A 17,165-nucleotide genomic window follows, 5' to 3' on the forward strand; every position below is an offset into this window, starting at 1 on the left:
TCCAGCACTGGGACTCCTGATAGACCTCAGTGTCCCCAGGGCTTGGCACACAGAGAATGTAGAGTAGCCTTCATTACTTGCTTCTCCTCTCCTCCCACCCCCCTTTCCAGGTGGGGAAGGGAAGGAGACACTGAACCTGCCCTGGGTTGTGGTCAGAGGGGTACAGGAAAGGTGGGGAGACACTTTCTGGCTGGGGCAGGATTCCCCCAACCCCCCATGGCCAGGCCCAGGGCCCAGGAGACTGAGCACTGAGGCAGGCCTGAGATTGGGATGGAGTGGGCACAAAACATGCTTGAGTTCCTGGCCATTCTGGTTTCCTTCACGGACTTGCTGTGGATATTGGGCAATTGGCTGCCCTTCTCTGAGCCTCAGCCTCTCCACACAGTGAGGGCACAAGGGCTGACATCCTGGCAGTGATGACAAGCCAGGTCTCCACCCACCTCTCCCAGGGTCCCCAAGTGAACCAGGAGTGGTGGATGCCAGCTTCTGAAACTAGATCCTCAGAACTTCCCTGTGGCAGGTTGCGGGTATGGTGGTCAGAGAGGCCTCCCTGGGGCTGCACAGCTGGGCCTGAGCTGGCCAGCGCCAGAGCCACCAGGCAGCCACTCTGCAGTCCTGCTGGTGGGAAGGCCAGGCACCGATGAGAACAGCTTAGCTCGGCTGCCATCTCATCAGATTTATCCCTTTCCGCACCAAGGGACTGCAGCTTAAAACTTCATAAACTCTTCAGCTTCCCACAAGCCAGCAATGGATGGGGATTTTAGGGCCCCTGGGTGAAGGGTGGGCCTGGGGCTGGGCTGAGCTTTTGCAGTCACTCCTGGGCTCCGGCTTAAGGTGAGGCCATGCTCTTTCAGCTCACTTTAGGCTGAAAGAAAAAACAAGAAACACCCAGGAAATCTTATTCCCTTTATTCTCTTCAACTAAGCAACATGACCGCCAGTGACACAACACTGTTTTGGACACACAACACTCAAAAGTGGGGCCTCTCTTCACTCCATGGGGACAAGTCAGGTGACTGGGGCTTCCCTAGTGAGGGCAAAGGAGTCTGGGAGCTGCTGACCTCAGGGCAGGTCATGGAACCCCACCTCTTGGCTGTGATGGCTTCAAGTTTCCCCACCATTCAGGATTCATGCCCAGTTCCAAGTTCCCATCTGACCTCCATGTCCATAGCAGTTTCGAGTTTCACTCTAAGCTCTCCTCTCTGCTTTCCCCACTGACTCCCTGACCCTATCTGTTGGGCTCCTTCCTCCACCAGGGCGTTTCTGAGGGGCCTGGGGCCTGCATGTGATTGGACAAGAGGGTTTGGCTGCACAGTGCCTTCCAGACTCAGTTGTGGTGAGCAAATGCTTTGACCCCTGGGCCTTCATCTGAGCCGATCTGAGCAAATCTAGCCACTGCCACCTCCCTGCTTCAATCCTCCCAAGACGTAGCTCACTCTGGGAGGGAAGCTCCTGGTTAAAGGAGCTTGGGGAGGTGGGCAAGAGAGAACACGCCACACCCCAGAGGTCTCGAACCCTGCCCCTTTCCTACCGCAAGACGCCTGACCCTACGAACTGTGCTCACATCATCCATCCCGTACAACAGCCAAGCCCCTTAGCCCTCACCCATTCCTACAACATGTGAGCATCCTACTAAATATGTTACACCCTAGTCCGAAACAGGCCTGCGCTGGCCTTCAGTCACACTGCCTGCCTCCCCCCAGACTGGCCTCTGAGTCCCAAAAGCTGCTCCCCAGGCCTCTTCTGGGAACAGATTCCTTAGGCCCGTTTTTGAGAGCATCTGCTTCTGGCTTTGCGAGAGGTTTGTCTTTACAACTTCAGTTTCTGCTACCATCTTGGGGTGGGGGACATCTCCTTAGACTTGGCAGACTTCTCAGTCTTACAGGGCACCCCCTTCGTTGGCATTCTGTTAGGAAGAGACCCACAGGCAGCACCCCCCTCAGTAGTGCTTCCCTTCCTGGCACTTGGGTAGGCTGGGGCGTTATGCAGATGGCAACATGGTTCTCCGCACAATCCTGAGGCCTGCCTTCTCCCTCTCCCCAGCAGGCCTGGCGTTTTCCTCCCACAATGTTTGAGATTTTGATCCTTTTAAATGTGAGGGTCATCCTGCTGGGGTCAGGATAGACAAATGGCGAAGGATTTGCATAAAGGTTGTGTGAAACTTTAGGTCATGGAATTAGAGGTCTCTTCCACAGCTTTGCAAAAATCTGGGTCACCCCTCTCTTGAGACGCGACTCCTGACGGGCCCCATAGCTGGCATCTCAGTCCTCTTACTCCAGGACAGCGCATTACTGGGGTTGGCAAGCACTTCCTTTCTGACCCAGCGCTGAGCAGAGTCCTCTCCTTTTGAAGGGGTCTCCAGGATTAGGGAGTGGGAGTCTTGTTACAGATGTTTCATTCAAGAGTTTTCTCTCTTCCACCATCTCATAGGGCAACAGTCTCTCCCCAGCCACATATGCCCAGGCCTGTGAGCAGGCTTGGCTGTTTATGAACTTGTAACTGTGTGGTGTGGGAGGTGAGATGGGCCTGGCAAGGGAGGCTTTCTCATCCTTCTGTTTCCTTCTGAAGGTTTCTGGCTAAGGAGGAGAGGGGAGCCAAGTGAGTGGAATCCATCCCATCCATCTCAAGGCTGAGATTGGATCTCACAACCCTGGAGGGCTCCAGGTACCAGGGTGAAGAGGGTGATACGGCCTCTGCGGACTCTTCAGGGACCTGTGGCTCAGTCTGTGGGGTGTCTGGATCCCCAGACACCCACCAGGGAGGAGGGCTGCCTTATCCTGCGGGGCAGCCTTGCTACCAACAAAGATGAATAGCTGAAGTTTAAAATCAAGTTGCTGGCTAATCAAAGCTTTCTAAGAAATTCTGTGGCCCTGATGACTTGGAGAAGGCTGGGAAGGCCCACACGCAGGCCCTAAGTCTCTGAAGGGCTTTATTCTTTGGAGGTCGACTAGCAGCGGTTCTCCCTCTCCACTGAGGACAGAATTCGAGGAAATGAGCTGCCATTGGCGGCAGTTAGATTTCAGGAAAAACCTCCTGACGGTGAGACCTGAGAATGTGGTGGGAGGCAACCGCCATCCCTGGAGGCCTTGCAGAGTAGAAGTCCCTGGCTGGGCAGGGAGAAAGGGTGGTCCTGCCTGGTGTGGGGAGAACCCTTGCACTGAGAGCTGGGACCTGCCTGCTACTTGCAGTTTCGCAAGCTTCCGGAAGCAAGAAGGGGCCTGGAGTTAGCTGGGTTCCATGTGAGCAGTTTCCCCACCTTGGTTTGCTCCCCTCAAAGCAATCTAACAGAAACTGCCCCCTGCTTCCCCCTAATTTTTGTGGTGGTTTCTCTGTATTCTTATACTGACCATGTTTCTGCACCCCAAACTTCAGCCTTTAAAAAGGCTTGCCAATTTGTTTTTTCTTCCCCATTTTGGGGTTTTGATAAGGGATTCCACAGGCCTCTTTCCCTAAAACACACAATTCATCTAACATTGTCCTCAAACCCCAAGGACCCCAGTGCAGTGAGTGGGACCTTTTCTTCCTAGTCTCTGTCTTATCTCCTCTGGGGGCTCCAGAGCTCCTGGTCACTTATTTTTCTCCTATTTTCTTCCTTTTCAGTTCCACCCAGTTTCCACACCACTCCCCCAGCTGAGCATCTTCCTCCATGAGAACTGTCCAGGGCTGCTGGGAGAGAACACTGTGGAACAGTGAGGGAGAGGTGTTTTCTGCATCATCTGAGGGTCGTTACTCCCGGGTCAGTGCCATTGCGGTACTTCCCCGACCCTATAGGATTTTCCTAAGGATTTTGATACAGTTTTATAGGGTTGTTCAGAGACATATTGGGACCTCTTCCTACAATTAATAGGGCTTTTATCCACTATGGTTTATAGGGTTTTTCTGCTACAGATTTAAAGGGCTTTTTTTTTTCCTACATATTTATAGGGTTTCTAACCCAACAGTTTTTCTCTACTGCCTTATAAGTGCTTCCCACCAACAATTTTATAGGGTTTCTCATCACTGATGTAAAAGCACTATTTTTTCCCAGGGTTCTTTCTCCTCCACTCCACTACCATCTGATAGGGTTATCCTCCCTTCCCCATGTAATTTTTTTGGGGGAAAAAATCCAGTGTTCCTCTCTGGAGAGAGCGAGGCCCCTGGTCTCCAGACCCATTTCACAGGGAGACACCTGGGTGGCAGCTCCTATGGAGCAGGAGGGCTGCGACTTCTGTGAAGCCGTCTCCACACTCGGGGCACAGATAGGGCTTTTCTTCCACTAGGGTTTTGGGGTTTTCCCCTTCTTCCCCTTCCCCATGGCTGCTGCTCTCTGTGGGGGTAGGGGTCTCGCCCTCACCTTCCTGGTCTGTGGACAGGGTGACTGCCTCTGGAGGGGGGTCCTCGGGATTGGGGAGTTTTTCCTGGGTGTGGGTTTCTTGGTGCCGGGTGAGGGCCACGCGGTCGAGGAAGGAGGCCCTGCAATCTGAGCAGCTGTAGGGTCTGGCCCCCAGGGGGCTCCTGAGATGCTCCAGGAGGACGGAAGAGCTCTTCCCCAGCTCTGGACTCTTCTGGGAGCTCTTCCCGCCTGCATGGACTTTCTGGTGCAGCAGCAGCTCAGAGCTGAGGCCAAAGCTTTGTTTGCATTCAGGGCATTTAAAGGGCTTCCCACTTAAGAAGGGGCTGGGCCCTGCGCCTTCCCCTAGACCAATTCTATAATCAGGAAAGAGAAAGGGCTTTTCGTTGCCGTGGGTGAGCTGATGCTGGAGGAGCACAGAGCGATCCAGGAAGCTCTCTCCGCAGTGGGAGCAGATGTAGGTCTTGGAGGACAGCAGCCCCCGCCTCTGGCTGAAGCCCTCCTGACCCTCCGGCGGCTTAAGGGGCTGTCCGGGGGCCTCCGCTCTGCCCTCCGCAGCCCCGGGGTAGGAATTCCCTCTGAAAGGGAGCCTTGGGGATCGTAACTGAGGAGGTTTGGGGGCTGCGTGTGCGATGAGGCCGTCTGCATTTTTGTAGGGGTTTTCTCCGATGTGGATCCTCTGATGTTGCATGAAGATGCCCTCGTCGTTGAAGCCCTTTCCGCACACGAGACACTTGTGCGGCTTGGCTCCCGGCGGCGGGGTCAGCAGGGAGGGGTCCCCGAGCCCCAGCAGGGTGTCGCCCTGGGCCCTCCGCGCTGGGGTCTTCCCCCTCTCATGGATCACCCGGTGCTGCTCCAGCTCGTGGGCTTCCAGGAAAGCCTTCCCGCAATCGGAGCACACGAACAGGTTCTCGTCCATGTGCGTGCGGACGTGGGTAATAAGGTTGGAGCTCTGGCTGAAGCTCTTGCCGCATTCGGGGCACTTGTAGGGCTTCTCGCCGGTGTGCGTGCGGCGGTGCTGGATAAGGTGGGAGCTGCGGATGAAGCTCTTGCCGCAGTCGGAACACTTGTAGGGCTTCTCACCGGTGTGGATGCGCTGGTGGCGGATAAGGGTGGAGCTCATGATGAAGCTCTTGCCGCAGTCGGCGCAGATGTAGGGCCGCTCGCCGCGGTGGATGCGCTGGTGGTTGATGAGGTTGGAGCTGACGCTGAAGCTCTTGCCGCACTCTGGGCACTTGTAGGGCCGCTCGCCCGTGTGCGTGCGCTGGTGCCGCAGCAACGTGGCGCTCAGGGTGAAGGTCTTGCCGCACACTGGGCACTTGAACGGGTCCTCGCGCAGGTGAGTCCGCTGGTGCTTGATGAGGGTGGAGCTGTGGCCGAAGCTCTTGCCGCACTCTAGGCACTCGTAGGGCTTCTCGCCTGTGTGCGTGCGCTGGTGCTGGGTCAGCTCCGAGCTCTGGATGAAGCTCTTCCCGCACTCGGTGCAGCGGTATGGCTTCTCGCCCGCGTGGATCTTCTGGTGCTTGAGGAGGTTGTGGTTCTGGCCGAAGCGCTTACCGCACTCGGGGCACTTGTAGGGTTTCTCGCCTGTGTGGGTGGCCTGGTGCTGGATGAGGTCCGAGCTGCGGTAGAAAGCCCGGCGGCACTCGCCGCACTTGTAGGGCTTCTCGCCGGTGTGGGATCGCTGGTGCTTGATGAGGTTGGTGCTCTGGGTGAAGGCTTTCTCGCACTCCGTGCACTTGTAGGGCTTCTCTCCCGTGTGCGTGCGCTGGTGCTGCACCAGGTTGGAGCTCCAGCTGAAGCACTTGCCGCAGTCGGGGCACTTGTAGGGCTTCTCGCCGGTGTGCGTGCGCTGGTGCTGCACCAGGTGCGAGCTCTGCGTGAAGCTCTTGCCGCACTCGGAGCAGGTGTTGGGCCGCTCTCCCGTGTGGATGCGCTGGTGCCGCAGCAGCTTGGACCACTGGCTGAAGCTCTTGCCGCACTCGTTGCAGATGTAGGGCTTCTCCGCCCCCGCCGGGCGGCCCTGCACCAGCTCCCGCAGGCTGGGCTCGTTGGCGGGGACGACTGGGGGGCTGTTCCATGTGGTGAGAGCGCCCCACTGCCAGCTGGCCTCGCAGGCCTTGGTCCAGTCAGATGGGGTAGGGACTACTTCCGGGGCTGGGGGGTCCAGGGGGGTCTGGTGGTCCAAGGGATTGGAGTGACCCAGTGGGGTTGGGGGGTTCTGGGGGACAGAGGGGTCCTGGGAGGGTCTCTCCAGGGACATCTCTGTTGAGTCCTTGGATTCTGGACTCTGAGCCGGGTCTCCCATGATGATCTCCTCCCCAGAACTTTCCTGCCGAGGGCTCTCCTCTTCGTTTTCACTCTCGGCACCTACAGAAAGAAAGGGAGTCTACAGCCCCCAGCCCCTTTCAGAACACGGGCTTTGGTCTCTCTTCCCTCCCCTGGGTGTCCCCCAGAGTCCAGGCCCCTCCCTGAGCCGGGACCACCGTCTTGCCGGGACCGCAGCCCCTTCTTGTGCCCCTCACCTCTGTGAGCATCGTTGGGGCTCTGTTCCGGACCCTGCAGATCCGGGCCCCACAGCGCAGTCTCGGGCTCCATCCCAGAGCTCAGGACTGCAGTGTTCCAGGGACCCTGCGGGGGAAGACAGCGATGAGCGCACACTGGGAGCTGATTTTGCACTTTGCTTTATTCCCCCTGAACCTCACTCCCACCCTGCCCCGCCCCATTCCTCCTTGTGTGAACTTCAGTGTCCTCCCACCCCATTTTTCTGGGCACGGGTTCTTGCTGTGGCCCCCTTCCCCTGCAGGCCTGATTCTCACTCCAGATCTTAAGCGCACAGCTAAGCAAGCAGGTGAATTTAAGAGCGTAATTAAAAACTCATCACTCATAAGCCTTTGAACCCAGGATGGGGGCTGGAGCGGTCTCTGACATCCACAGGGGAAGGAGGTTTTCACCCCATACCTCTGATGCCCAGAGGCTGGGAAACCTGTTATTTGCTAATCAGAGGAAGCTCATTAAGACTCTAATTTTCCTCCTAATGGGGCTGCTAATTGAGACCAATAAACTTTTCTGTGCCCCAGAGTGAACCGAGGCTGCCTGAGACACTTAAAGTGTTAAGAAAAAAAACACCCCAGTTTCCCAGAGGAGACAGAGGCCCTCTAAAAGGACTGGGGCACTTTCCTGTTATCCAAGCACAGAAAGAGGGTCAGGCTAGAGGTGGGGAGAGGGGCAGTTTAAAGCTGCATCTGCAGGAACCGCCCAGAGGAAGAGAAAAAGTAAGGAGAAGGGGAGGATGGATGCTTGTGTGAACACCTGCGGCAGACCCAGTGCCTGCCATGGTGTCATTTCTCTCACCCAGTCCTCCCACAGCCTGGTGAGGAGACCCAGGAATCAGGCTGTCCATTTTACAGATTAGTACATCAACACCTGGGGAAACCTCTCCAAGGTCAAGGCTGGGAAGTGGCAGAGCTAAGATGATAAAAGCAGGGCTCCATGTCTGGCTCACCCCTGTCTCTGAGAGCACGAGGTGACCTTGGGAGTCATGTGAGACTCATGCTCGTGGGAGGCTGGCAGGAGACAGGTGATGAGGACAGCTCATGGGGAGCCTGCTGGCAGTGAGAATAGGCTGGAGAAATTCCTGGGACCCAGAGGTTTCCCAGGCTAGAAAAGGAGGAGTTGGACCCAGGGACTAGGCCTGCTGGTCTGCACCCATGAGCTGGAACCATACTCCCCACCAAAGCCCTCCTATCCCCACTCCTGCCCGGACCCTCCTTCTACTCCTTTTGTTCTGCTTTCTTGAGGCTGTTTCCCAAGCCTAGCCTGGCACTGAATAGGTGCTCCAGAAACTTTGTTGAATGAATGAATGAGTGAGATGTCCCTAGCCCCTGGAACACCTGTTTGGCCTAATGCCTTTAAAGATCAGTTTGCAAGGGGATGGCAGCAAAGGAGCAGGAGTTCCAAGTGGCCCCCTGGTAAAATAAATAAATAAATAAAAACAGCCAGCTGTCACTCCAAAAATGGTGAGATGAGTTCAGGATGAGGGAATGGGGCCACAGGAACAAAGCGCTTGAAGGAGGTCCCACACCATTTACACCCTGCAGAGAATCCCTGGGTGGGGCCTGGAAACTTTGGATGGCTGTGTGAGGTGGGCGCTGTGTGCACAGGGGCAGTGGGGCAAGGGAGACATGGCAGGAGGCAGCTGAGAGGTGACCAAGGTGAAGCAAGACTGGCTGCACCCTGCCAAAGAGCGGTAGGAGAGACAGAAGTTAGCGTTTAGGAAGTAAATTAATTTCTTCATCTCTGCAGCTACTTAAGCTCCGAGAATCCCCCCTCCCCGCCTGTAAGTGTCTTTGGGGTGGTGGAAGCGGAGACCTCTGCCACACTGGGGGCTGCCTGATGTCCGGTCCGGGAAGGATGCCCTGCTGTGTTTGCTGGGGACAGGTAAGAGTTTGTGGACCTCGATGGTCTCCAAAAAAATTCTCCCCTAGTGGTCCAGAGTAGGAGGGAAAGGGTTAATGACAGGGCCGACACAGAGCATGGACGTGGGAAGACCGAGGGAGGCCGAGACGCTGGGAGTCCAGGCGCCAGGCACGCCAGCCTGAGACCTCGCGATGGCCCCACTGCAGAGGGAGGGAATGAGGAGCCGCCTCCCGAGAGATGTGGGGAACGGCCCAGGGTGACCCTGACATGGAGGCGACGGGAATGCGGCCGCCCGGCCCGGCCCCCCCACCGCTTGGCCCCGGACTTCTGCTCCCCCGGAGCCGCGACCCCCGTCTCGCTGCTGATACAGAGCCTGGGCATCCGCCCCTGCCCCGGCCCCCGGGGTCCCGGCTCCTTCCAGCACTGCCAGGCTCCTCCAGGGCTGCGCTGGCAGCGCCGGTCCCCGGCCCCGGCCGATCCCTCTTCCCAGAATCCCCAGGCTCCCCTCCCCCGCCACCGACCCCCGCGCTTCCCAGAATCCTCGGCCCTCAGCGCCCCCCGCCCGCCCCCACCCCGGCCACAGCCCCGGGCGCGGGTGGGGGGCTCAGGCCCGGGCTCCCGGCCCCCGCCTCCCGGGGCCCATTGTTCCCCGGCGGCCGTCCCGGGCACTCCAGGCCACCCCCCGGGAACCCAGGCGTCCCCAACTCACGGCTCTGGGGTCTGGGAAAAGCCGGAAGGCGGAATCCAGCCCCAGGGGACTTAACCCTTCAGTGCCCTGCCTCGGGGGACGGACTGGGCGCCAAGGACTCTGGGGTCCTTCTCAAGGGGTGATTCCAGGCTGAGGACCCGGGGACCAGTTCAGGGTGACTGGGACGGAGCAGGAAGTGACCCCAGCTTCCCGGGCCCCTCTAGCCTGGAGTCAGAGCATCAGCTCTATGGGATTTAACCCTTTGCCTCCCGCAGCCTGGGGAAAAAAGGGGACAGCGGTGGGAGCAGGGAGGAGGCTGGGACGACACCCCTGTCCCCGTCTCCAGTGGGAGCAGGCAGCGTGGGCATCTGGGAGAGCCCCGATGCCCGCGAGGGTCCCTGGGCTTCTGGCCGCTCTTCATCTCGCAGGGGCTCCGCCGGCCGCGCCCGGAAAGCCCTATCTCAGATTTGGCGGCTGCTGATCCCCTGAGGCCAGTCTTTGTTTGGACTAACCCTGGGATGGGGCTGGGGTGGGAGCAGGGGCTGGCAGAGCAGACCTGAGAGGAAACACCCTACGCACTAAACATGGCCTTAATGCTTGATGGAAGTCATGGCTGCAGGAGTTGGGACTGCAGGAACAAGCACAGCCGGGAAGGATTTGCAATAGCCTGTGTCCCAGCCCCTCTTCTCCAAACACCTCCCCTCAGAGGAGGAAACTGAGGCTCACGGTGCAGGAAAGAAGCCAGTGGGGGTTCCCTGGCCAAGGAGGGAGAACCTCTTTTCTCATAGCTCAGAGGGCACCCGGCTCACAGCAGAAGAAACCTTTAAAAACCCAGGAACACAGGTGGCCTCTCAACGTCCAAGTTATCTATGCTCGCAATTTTTACAGCCTTTCTTTCTTGTCTTCCTTATCACAGTCCCATGGGATAAGGTTGCCCATCATCCCCATTTCACCGGGGAGGAAACCAAGGTGTGAGAAGCGAGTGGTGTACTTAAGGCCACCTGATTCTTTCAGTTCAACACATTGTATTATTATTCCTGGGCACTGTGGTTAACACTGGGGTGGGCATACCTCAGAGATGCATGGAAATTGGGCTTTCTACCCTTGGGAAGTTTGGTATTGTGTATGTGTTACAAACACAGAGGAATCCTGGGAGCGTGCAGAGGGCTCTGTCCAGAGACTGAGGGGCTGGGGGGAAGAGTAAACCAAAGGTCAGAAATTACTAAAGGCAGCTGGCCGCGCGGTGGCTCACGCGTGTAATCCCAACCCTTTGGGAGACCAAGGCAGGTGGATCACTTGAGGTCAGGAGTTTGAGACCAGCCTGGACAACATGGTGAAACCATGTCTCTACTAAAAATACAAAAATTAGCCGGGCGCAGTGGCTCATGCCTATAATCCCAGCACTTTGTGAGGCTGAGGCAGGCAGATCGCTTGAGCCCGGGAGGCAGAGGTTACAATGAGCCGAGATTGAGCCACTGCACTGCAGCCTGGACGACAGAGTGAGATCCTGTCTCAAAAAAAAAAAAAAAAAAAAAAAAGAAGGAGGGAGGGAGGGAGAGAAAGAGAGAAAAGGAAGGAAGGAAGGAAGGAAAAGAGAAAACAGGAAAGAGAAGAAATTGCTAAAGGCCAGGCCTGGTGGCTCATGCCTGTAATCCCAGCACTTTGGGAGGCTGAGGCAGAAGGGTAACTTGAGCCCAGGAGTTTGAAGGCTGGGCAACATAGTGAAACCCTGTCTCTACAAAAAACTTAAAAACAATTAGCTGGGCAGGGCGCAGTGGCTCATGCCTGTAATCCCAGCACTTTGGGAGGCCAAGGTGGGTGGATCACCTGAGGTCAGGAGTTCAAGACCAGCCTGACCAACATGGAGAAGCCCCATCTCTACTAAAATACAAAAATTAGCCCAGCGTGGTGGTGCATACCTGTAATCCCAGCTACTTGGGACGCTGAGGCAGGAGAAGCGCTTGAACCTGGGAGGCGGAGATTGCAGTGAGCTGAGATCGTGCCATTGCACTCCAGCCTGGGCAACAAGAGCAAAACTCGGTCTCAAAAAAAAAAGAAAGACAACAACAACAACAAAAACAAACAATTACCCTGGCGTGGTGGTGCATGGCTATGGTCACAGCTACTTGGGCTGAGGCAGGAGAATCACTTAATTCTGGGAGGTGGAGGCTGTAGTGAGCCATGATTGCACCACTGCACTCCAGCCTGGGTGGCAGAGTAAGACCCTGTCTCAAAAAAAAAAAAAGTCCGGGCAGGGCACGGTGGCTTATGCCTGTAATCCCAGCACTTTGGGAGGCCAGGGCGGGCAGATCATGAGGTCAGGAGATTGAGATCATCCTGGCTAACATGGTGAAACCCTGTCTCTACTAAAAATACAAAAAATTAGCCGGGAGTGGTGGCACATACCCGTAGTCCCAGCCACTTGGGAGGCTAAGGCAGGTGAATCTCTTGAACCTGGGAGGTGGAGGTTGCAGTGAGCCGAGATCATGCCACTGCACTCCAGCCTGGGTGACAAAGCGAGACTCTCATCTCAAAAAAAAAAAAGATGGTTTGATGAGGTGGCTCACGCCTGTAATCCCAGCACTTTGGGAGGCTGAGGTGGGCAGATCACTTGTGGGCAGGAGTTCAAGACCAGCCTGGCCAACATGGTGAAACTCTGTCTCTACTAAAAATACAAAAAATTAGCCAGGCATGGTGGCATGCACCTGTAATCCCTGTTACTCAGGAGGCTGAGGCAGGAGAATCACTTAAAACCCAGGAGGTGGAGGTTGCAGTGAGTCGAGATGGCGCCACTGCACTCCAGCCTGGGCAACAAGAGCAAGACTCAGTCTCAAAATAATAGTAATAATAATAATTTTAAAAAAAATTAGGCCGGGCGCAGTGACTCACGCCTGTAATCCCAGCACTTTGGGAGGCCGAGGCAGGCGGATCATGAGGTCAGGAGATCAAGACCATCCTGGCTAACATGGTGAAATCCAGTCTCTACTAAAAATACAAAAAATTAGCCGGGCATGGTGGCAGGCGCCTGTAGTCCCAGCTACTTGGGAGGCTGAGGCAGGAGAATGGCGTGAACCTGGGAGACGGAGCTTGCAGTGAGCCAAGATCGCGCCACTGCACTCCAGCCTGGGTGACACAGCAAGACTCCGTCTCAAAAAACAAACAAACAACAACAACAACAACAACAACAACAAAACACACATTAAAAATTGCCTGGCATGGTGGCTCATGCCTGTAATCTCAGCACTTTGGGAGGCTGAGGCGGGAGGATTACCTGAAGTCAGGAGTTCAAGACCAGCCTGGCCAACATAGTGAAACCCCGTCTCTACTAAAAATACAGAAATTAGCTGGGGCTGGCTGGGCGCAGTGGCTCACGCCTGTAATCCCAGCACTTTGGGTTGCTGAGGCAGGCGGATCACGAGGTCAGGAGTTCGAGACCAGTCTGACCAACATGGTGAAACCCCGTCTCTACTAAAAATACAAAAATTAGTTGGGCATAGTGGCGCACACCTGTAATCCCAGCTACTCAGGAGGCTGAGGCAGGAGAATTGCTTGAACCCGGGAGGTGGAGGTTGCAGTGAGCAGAGATTGCACTACTGCACTCCAGCCTGGGTGACAGAGTGAGACTGGACATAGTGGCATGCACCTGTAGTCCTAGCTACTCTGGAGGCTGAGGCATGAGAATTGCTTGAACCCAGTTGGTGGAGGTTGCAGTCAGCTGAGATCATGCCACTGCACTCCACCCTGGGTGACATAGTAAGACTCTATCTCAAAAAGAAAAAAAAAATTAAAAATTGAATTTCTTGCTTCTTTATTGATTGATTGATTGAGACAGAGTCTCGCACTGTCACCCAGGCTAGAGTGCAGTGGTGCAGTCTTGGCTCACTGCAAGCTCTGCCTCCCGGGTTCACACCATTCTCCTGCCTCAGTCTTCTGAGTACCTGGGACTGCAGGCGCCTACCACCACACCCGGCTAATTTTTTTGTATTTTTAGTAGAGACAGGGTTTCACTGTGTTAGCCAGGATGGTCTCAATCTCCTGACGCTGTGATCCGCCCACCTCAGCCTCCCGAAGTGCTGGGATTACAGGCCTGAGCCACCGCGCCTGGCCTGTATTTCCTGCTTCTTTGGAAAATCCAAAGATGTGGCAACGTGATCCACATTTTCACGTGTCAGTAACTGGCTGTTGCTGGGCAGCTTGCGTCTTTACAGGGCACTGACCTGCCAGCTGGTCACCATCCCTGTCACTCCTCTGTGTCCCCAACCCTGAGGCCAAGGTGGCTTCATTATATGAATGGTCCTTCACTGCTGATGTTCCAACCCCCGTTTAACTGTAGGTATAGATTCTGGACCCCTTAGTCTGTGTCTCCAAGGTTCAGAGTAATTTTTTATTTTTAGAGACAGTGTCTTGCTGTCACCCAGGCTGGAGTGCAGTGGCACGATCATAGCTCACAGCAGCCTTGAATTTCTACGCTCAAGCAATTCTCCCACCTTAGCCTCTCAAGTAGCTGAAGCTACAGGTGCGTGCCACCATGCCTGGCTAACTTAATTTAAAATTTTTTTGTTCCTCACAAAACTTCTTCCTGAATAATTTTTTAAATATTTTATAGAAATAGGATCTCACTATATTGCCCAGGCTGGTCTCAAACTCCTGGATTCAAGCAGTCCTCCCATCTTCACCCTGCAAAGTGCTGAGATTATGGGCATAAGCCACCACGCCCAGCTCCAGAGTAACACATGAGGATGGTGCCTGCTGACATAGTTACATTTATTGAGCACTTATGCACTAGGCACTGTGTTTGCATGTAATGACTCCTTAAACCTCCACAACTCATGGCACCATTATTATTATCATCCTGGGACAGAAAGGGTAAGTCACTTGCACACAGGTCACCAGTGGCAGGAGTGGATTTAAACCCACGCACGGTGACTTCAGAGCCACCGTGGATCCTAAACACGTCTCTCCTGCTCAGATGGGCCCAAGCGTGTCTGGGACCCAAGGGTGAGCCTCTCAGTCCCTCCGTCTTCTCCCTCAGAGTTGGAGAGAGGAGCTGGGAAGGGCAGGGCACCCCCATTTGGGCCAATACATCCTCCAGGAAGAGTCTGGGTGTCCTGCTCCTAGGGGTATAAAGGCTGCCATGTCCTCTTGCCCTCAATCAGCTGGCATCGCAGCCATGGCAGCAACCTGCCTGGCAGGGGAGCTCTTGCAGGGATGTAGAGGATCCCACCCCCACACCTGTCATGAACAACTCACCCAATGCTCTTCTCTTTGTTTGTTTGAGACGAGTGTTGCTGTGTTGCCCAGGCTGGAGTGTAGTGGCGCGGTCTCGGCTCACTGCAACCTCCACCTGCTGAGTTCAAGGGATTCTTCTGCCTCCCGAGTAGCTGGGACTACAGACACATACCACCACACCCAGCTAATTTTTGTATTTTTAGTAGAGACGGGGTTTCACCATATTGGCCAGGCTGGTCTCGAACTCCTGACCTCATGATCTGCCTGCCTCGGCCTCCCAAAGTGCTTGGATTACAGGCGTGAACCACCATGCCCGGCCCAATGCTCTTCTTAGTTATGGGCCTTATGCCCCGAGGGGCTGCAATAACAGTGAGTTCCTGGCCAGGTGCGGTGGCTCACACCTGTAACCCCATCTCTACTAAAAATACAAAAATTAGCTGGGCATGATGGTGGGCGCCTGTAATCCCAGCTACTTGGGAGGCTGAGGCAGGAGAATCACTTGAACCCAGGAGGCAGATGTTGCAGTGAGCCAAGATCGTGCCACTGCATTCCAGCCTGAGCGACAGAGCAAAACTGCATTTCAAAACAAAAAACAAACAAGTGAGGTCCTGGAGGTAGACCCGGGTCCAAACCTGCGGCAGCACTCCTTTTGAGGGGGCACCAGCTGCGGGGAGTCTGTCCCTTGCAGACCCCTGACCTGGCGATGGATGAATAAAGTATAATGGCACACAGATACTCTGCTCTGCCAGTCCAGCTGAGGGTCCAAGCCGCTTACAGGCTCTGTGCTGAGTCCTGTAAACAGTTGCGACTGCGACCCTGATCAGCTAGTCAGACTCATATTTATTCAGTAAGATTAATTATCAAAAGCTTGAGTCAACACCATTAGAAGGTAATTGACATTGCGGACTTCCCGAGTAAAAAGCACTTAAGCATCTGGTACATCAAAAGTTAGTTTTAAGATCGAATGAGTAAAGAAGCTAGCTAGGTAAACTACTCTGCCTTTATTACTACTTTAATTTGTTAAAAAGTAAAGATCAGGTTGCCTTCAACCATATCTACTACTGAAGCTAATGCAAACTTCTCGGCCTTCCAAGAAGATTTGTATCTATCTCTAAAACTATCTAATATTTTTCCTACCAGCCTGACTGAATCCCAATACAAACCCTGCACCATCCTCACTGGCTGGTGTGGTCTTGGGCAACTCTTGGAGATTCAGCTTCCTCTTCCTTGGGAAGAAGATGAGCCTTGGTACCCAAGGGACAGAGGGGTAAATGAGATAATGTGTGTCCAAGCACTTGGGAAGAATGTGTTCCCTCTCCCAAAGGAGGTGACCAGCGGAGCCGGGTTGGCCTCACTCTTCCTTGTCTGAGCTCACAGCCCTTGGCCTGGTAGACAGGAGATAGAGGATTCTCAAAGCCATGTCCTGAGATGACACCGGGAGTGTTTAACCTGTGAGGACTCACCATCATAAGCTCCAACCTCTGGTGTCTGGCCAGGGATACTCTAGAGGGCAGGATGGTGATGCTGGAGGGACCCATGCTGTTCCACGCCTGAGGCACCCTCTCACATGAAGAGGGTCTCACCTCAGGCAGGGGAGGCTGCAGAGGCCACCGTCAGGCCAGGTGGGCCTCCTTCCTGGAGACATGTGAGCCACAGGTGTGCTGGCAGCTGCTTTTCAGGACTGCAGTCCTTAAATGTGGGGCAAGAGCTGAGGCTGAGGAGCTAGCAGGCCCCTCCCACCTTGGGATTTCATGATCAGTCACTTACTGCCCAAAAACCTACCATGTCTCCCTAATGCTTCACACATCAGACCTCCTGTCCTACTGGTGCCTGCTAACAGCTGCATTTCCCAAGGCTCAGACCTGAGCCCTTCCCTTGTGTTCTCTTCCTGAAAAATCTCAGTGTGGCCAATTCCAAAATCCCTAGATGTCCACTGCTCAGCCCGTAGCCCTCTCCTGACTGCCATCCCCTTGTTTTTTTGTAGTTGTTTGTTTTTTGAGACAGAGTCTCACCCTGTCGCCAGGCTGGAGTGCAGTGGCACAATCTCGGCTTACTGCAACCTCCACCTCCCAGGTTGAGACGATTCTCCCGCCTCAGCCTCCTGAGTAGCTGGGACTACAGGCGTGCGCCATGTCACGCCCAGCTAATTTTTGTATTTTTAGTAGAGACAGGGTTTCACCATGTTCGCCAGGCTGGTCTTGAACTCCTGACCTCAAGTGATCCCCCCAACTCAGCCTCCCAAAGTGCTGGGATTACAGGCATGAGCCACTGTGCCCGGCCCCGCCCCCCTGTTTTTAAGACACAGGGTCTGGCTCTGTCACCCAGGCTGGAGGGCAGTGGCGTGATCACAGCTCACTTCAGCCTTGACCTCTTGGGCTCAAGTGGTCCTCCTGTCTCAGTTTCCTAACTAGTTGGGACTATAGGCATGGGCCACCGCACCCCCTTAATTTTTTTATTTTTTGTAGAGACAGGGTCTTGCTCTGTTGCTCAGGCTAATCTC

At 55.1% G+C, this 17,165-nt stretch overlaps 1 protein-coding gene across 2 annotated transcripts; it reads right to left on the reverse strand.

The window, feature by feature from the left end:
- Positions 1-892: 892 nt before the first annotated feature.
- On the reverse strand, positions 893-9,658 carry ZNF629 (zinc finger protein 629). Of its 2 annotated transcripts, none has more exons than XM_004057519.5 (3): positions 9,458-9,658; positions 6,855-6,960; positions 893-6,699 (listed from the first exon to the last, which is right to left on the reverse strand). In XM_004057519.5, the coding sequence occupies exons 2-3, from the start codon at positions 6,925-6,927 to the stop codon at positions 4,154-4,156; spliced, it is 2,619 nt and encodes an 872-aa protein (XP_004057567.1). In that variant the 5' UTR covers positions 6,928-6,960; positions 9,458-9,658; the 3' UTR covers positions 893-4,153. The 2 variants fall into 2 exon arrangements, with proteins under 2 accessions (XP_004057567.1, XP_018867676.1); XM_019012131.4 differs by having other exon boundaries at positions 893-6,718; positions 9,458-9,585.
- Positions 9,659-17,165: the final 7,507 nt, after the last annotated feature.

This window comes from Gorilla gorilla, chromosome 18 (assembly GCF_029281585.2).
Source record: "Gorilla gorilla gorilla isolate KB3781 chromosome 18, NHGRI_mGorGor1-v2.1_pri, whole genome shotgun sequence".
Lineage (NCBI taxonomy): Eukaryota > Metazoa > Chordata > Mammalia > Primates > Hominidae > Gorilla > Gorilla gorilla.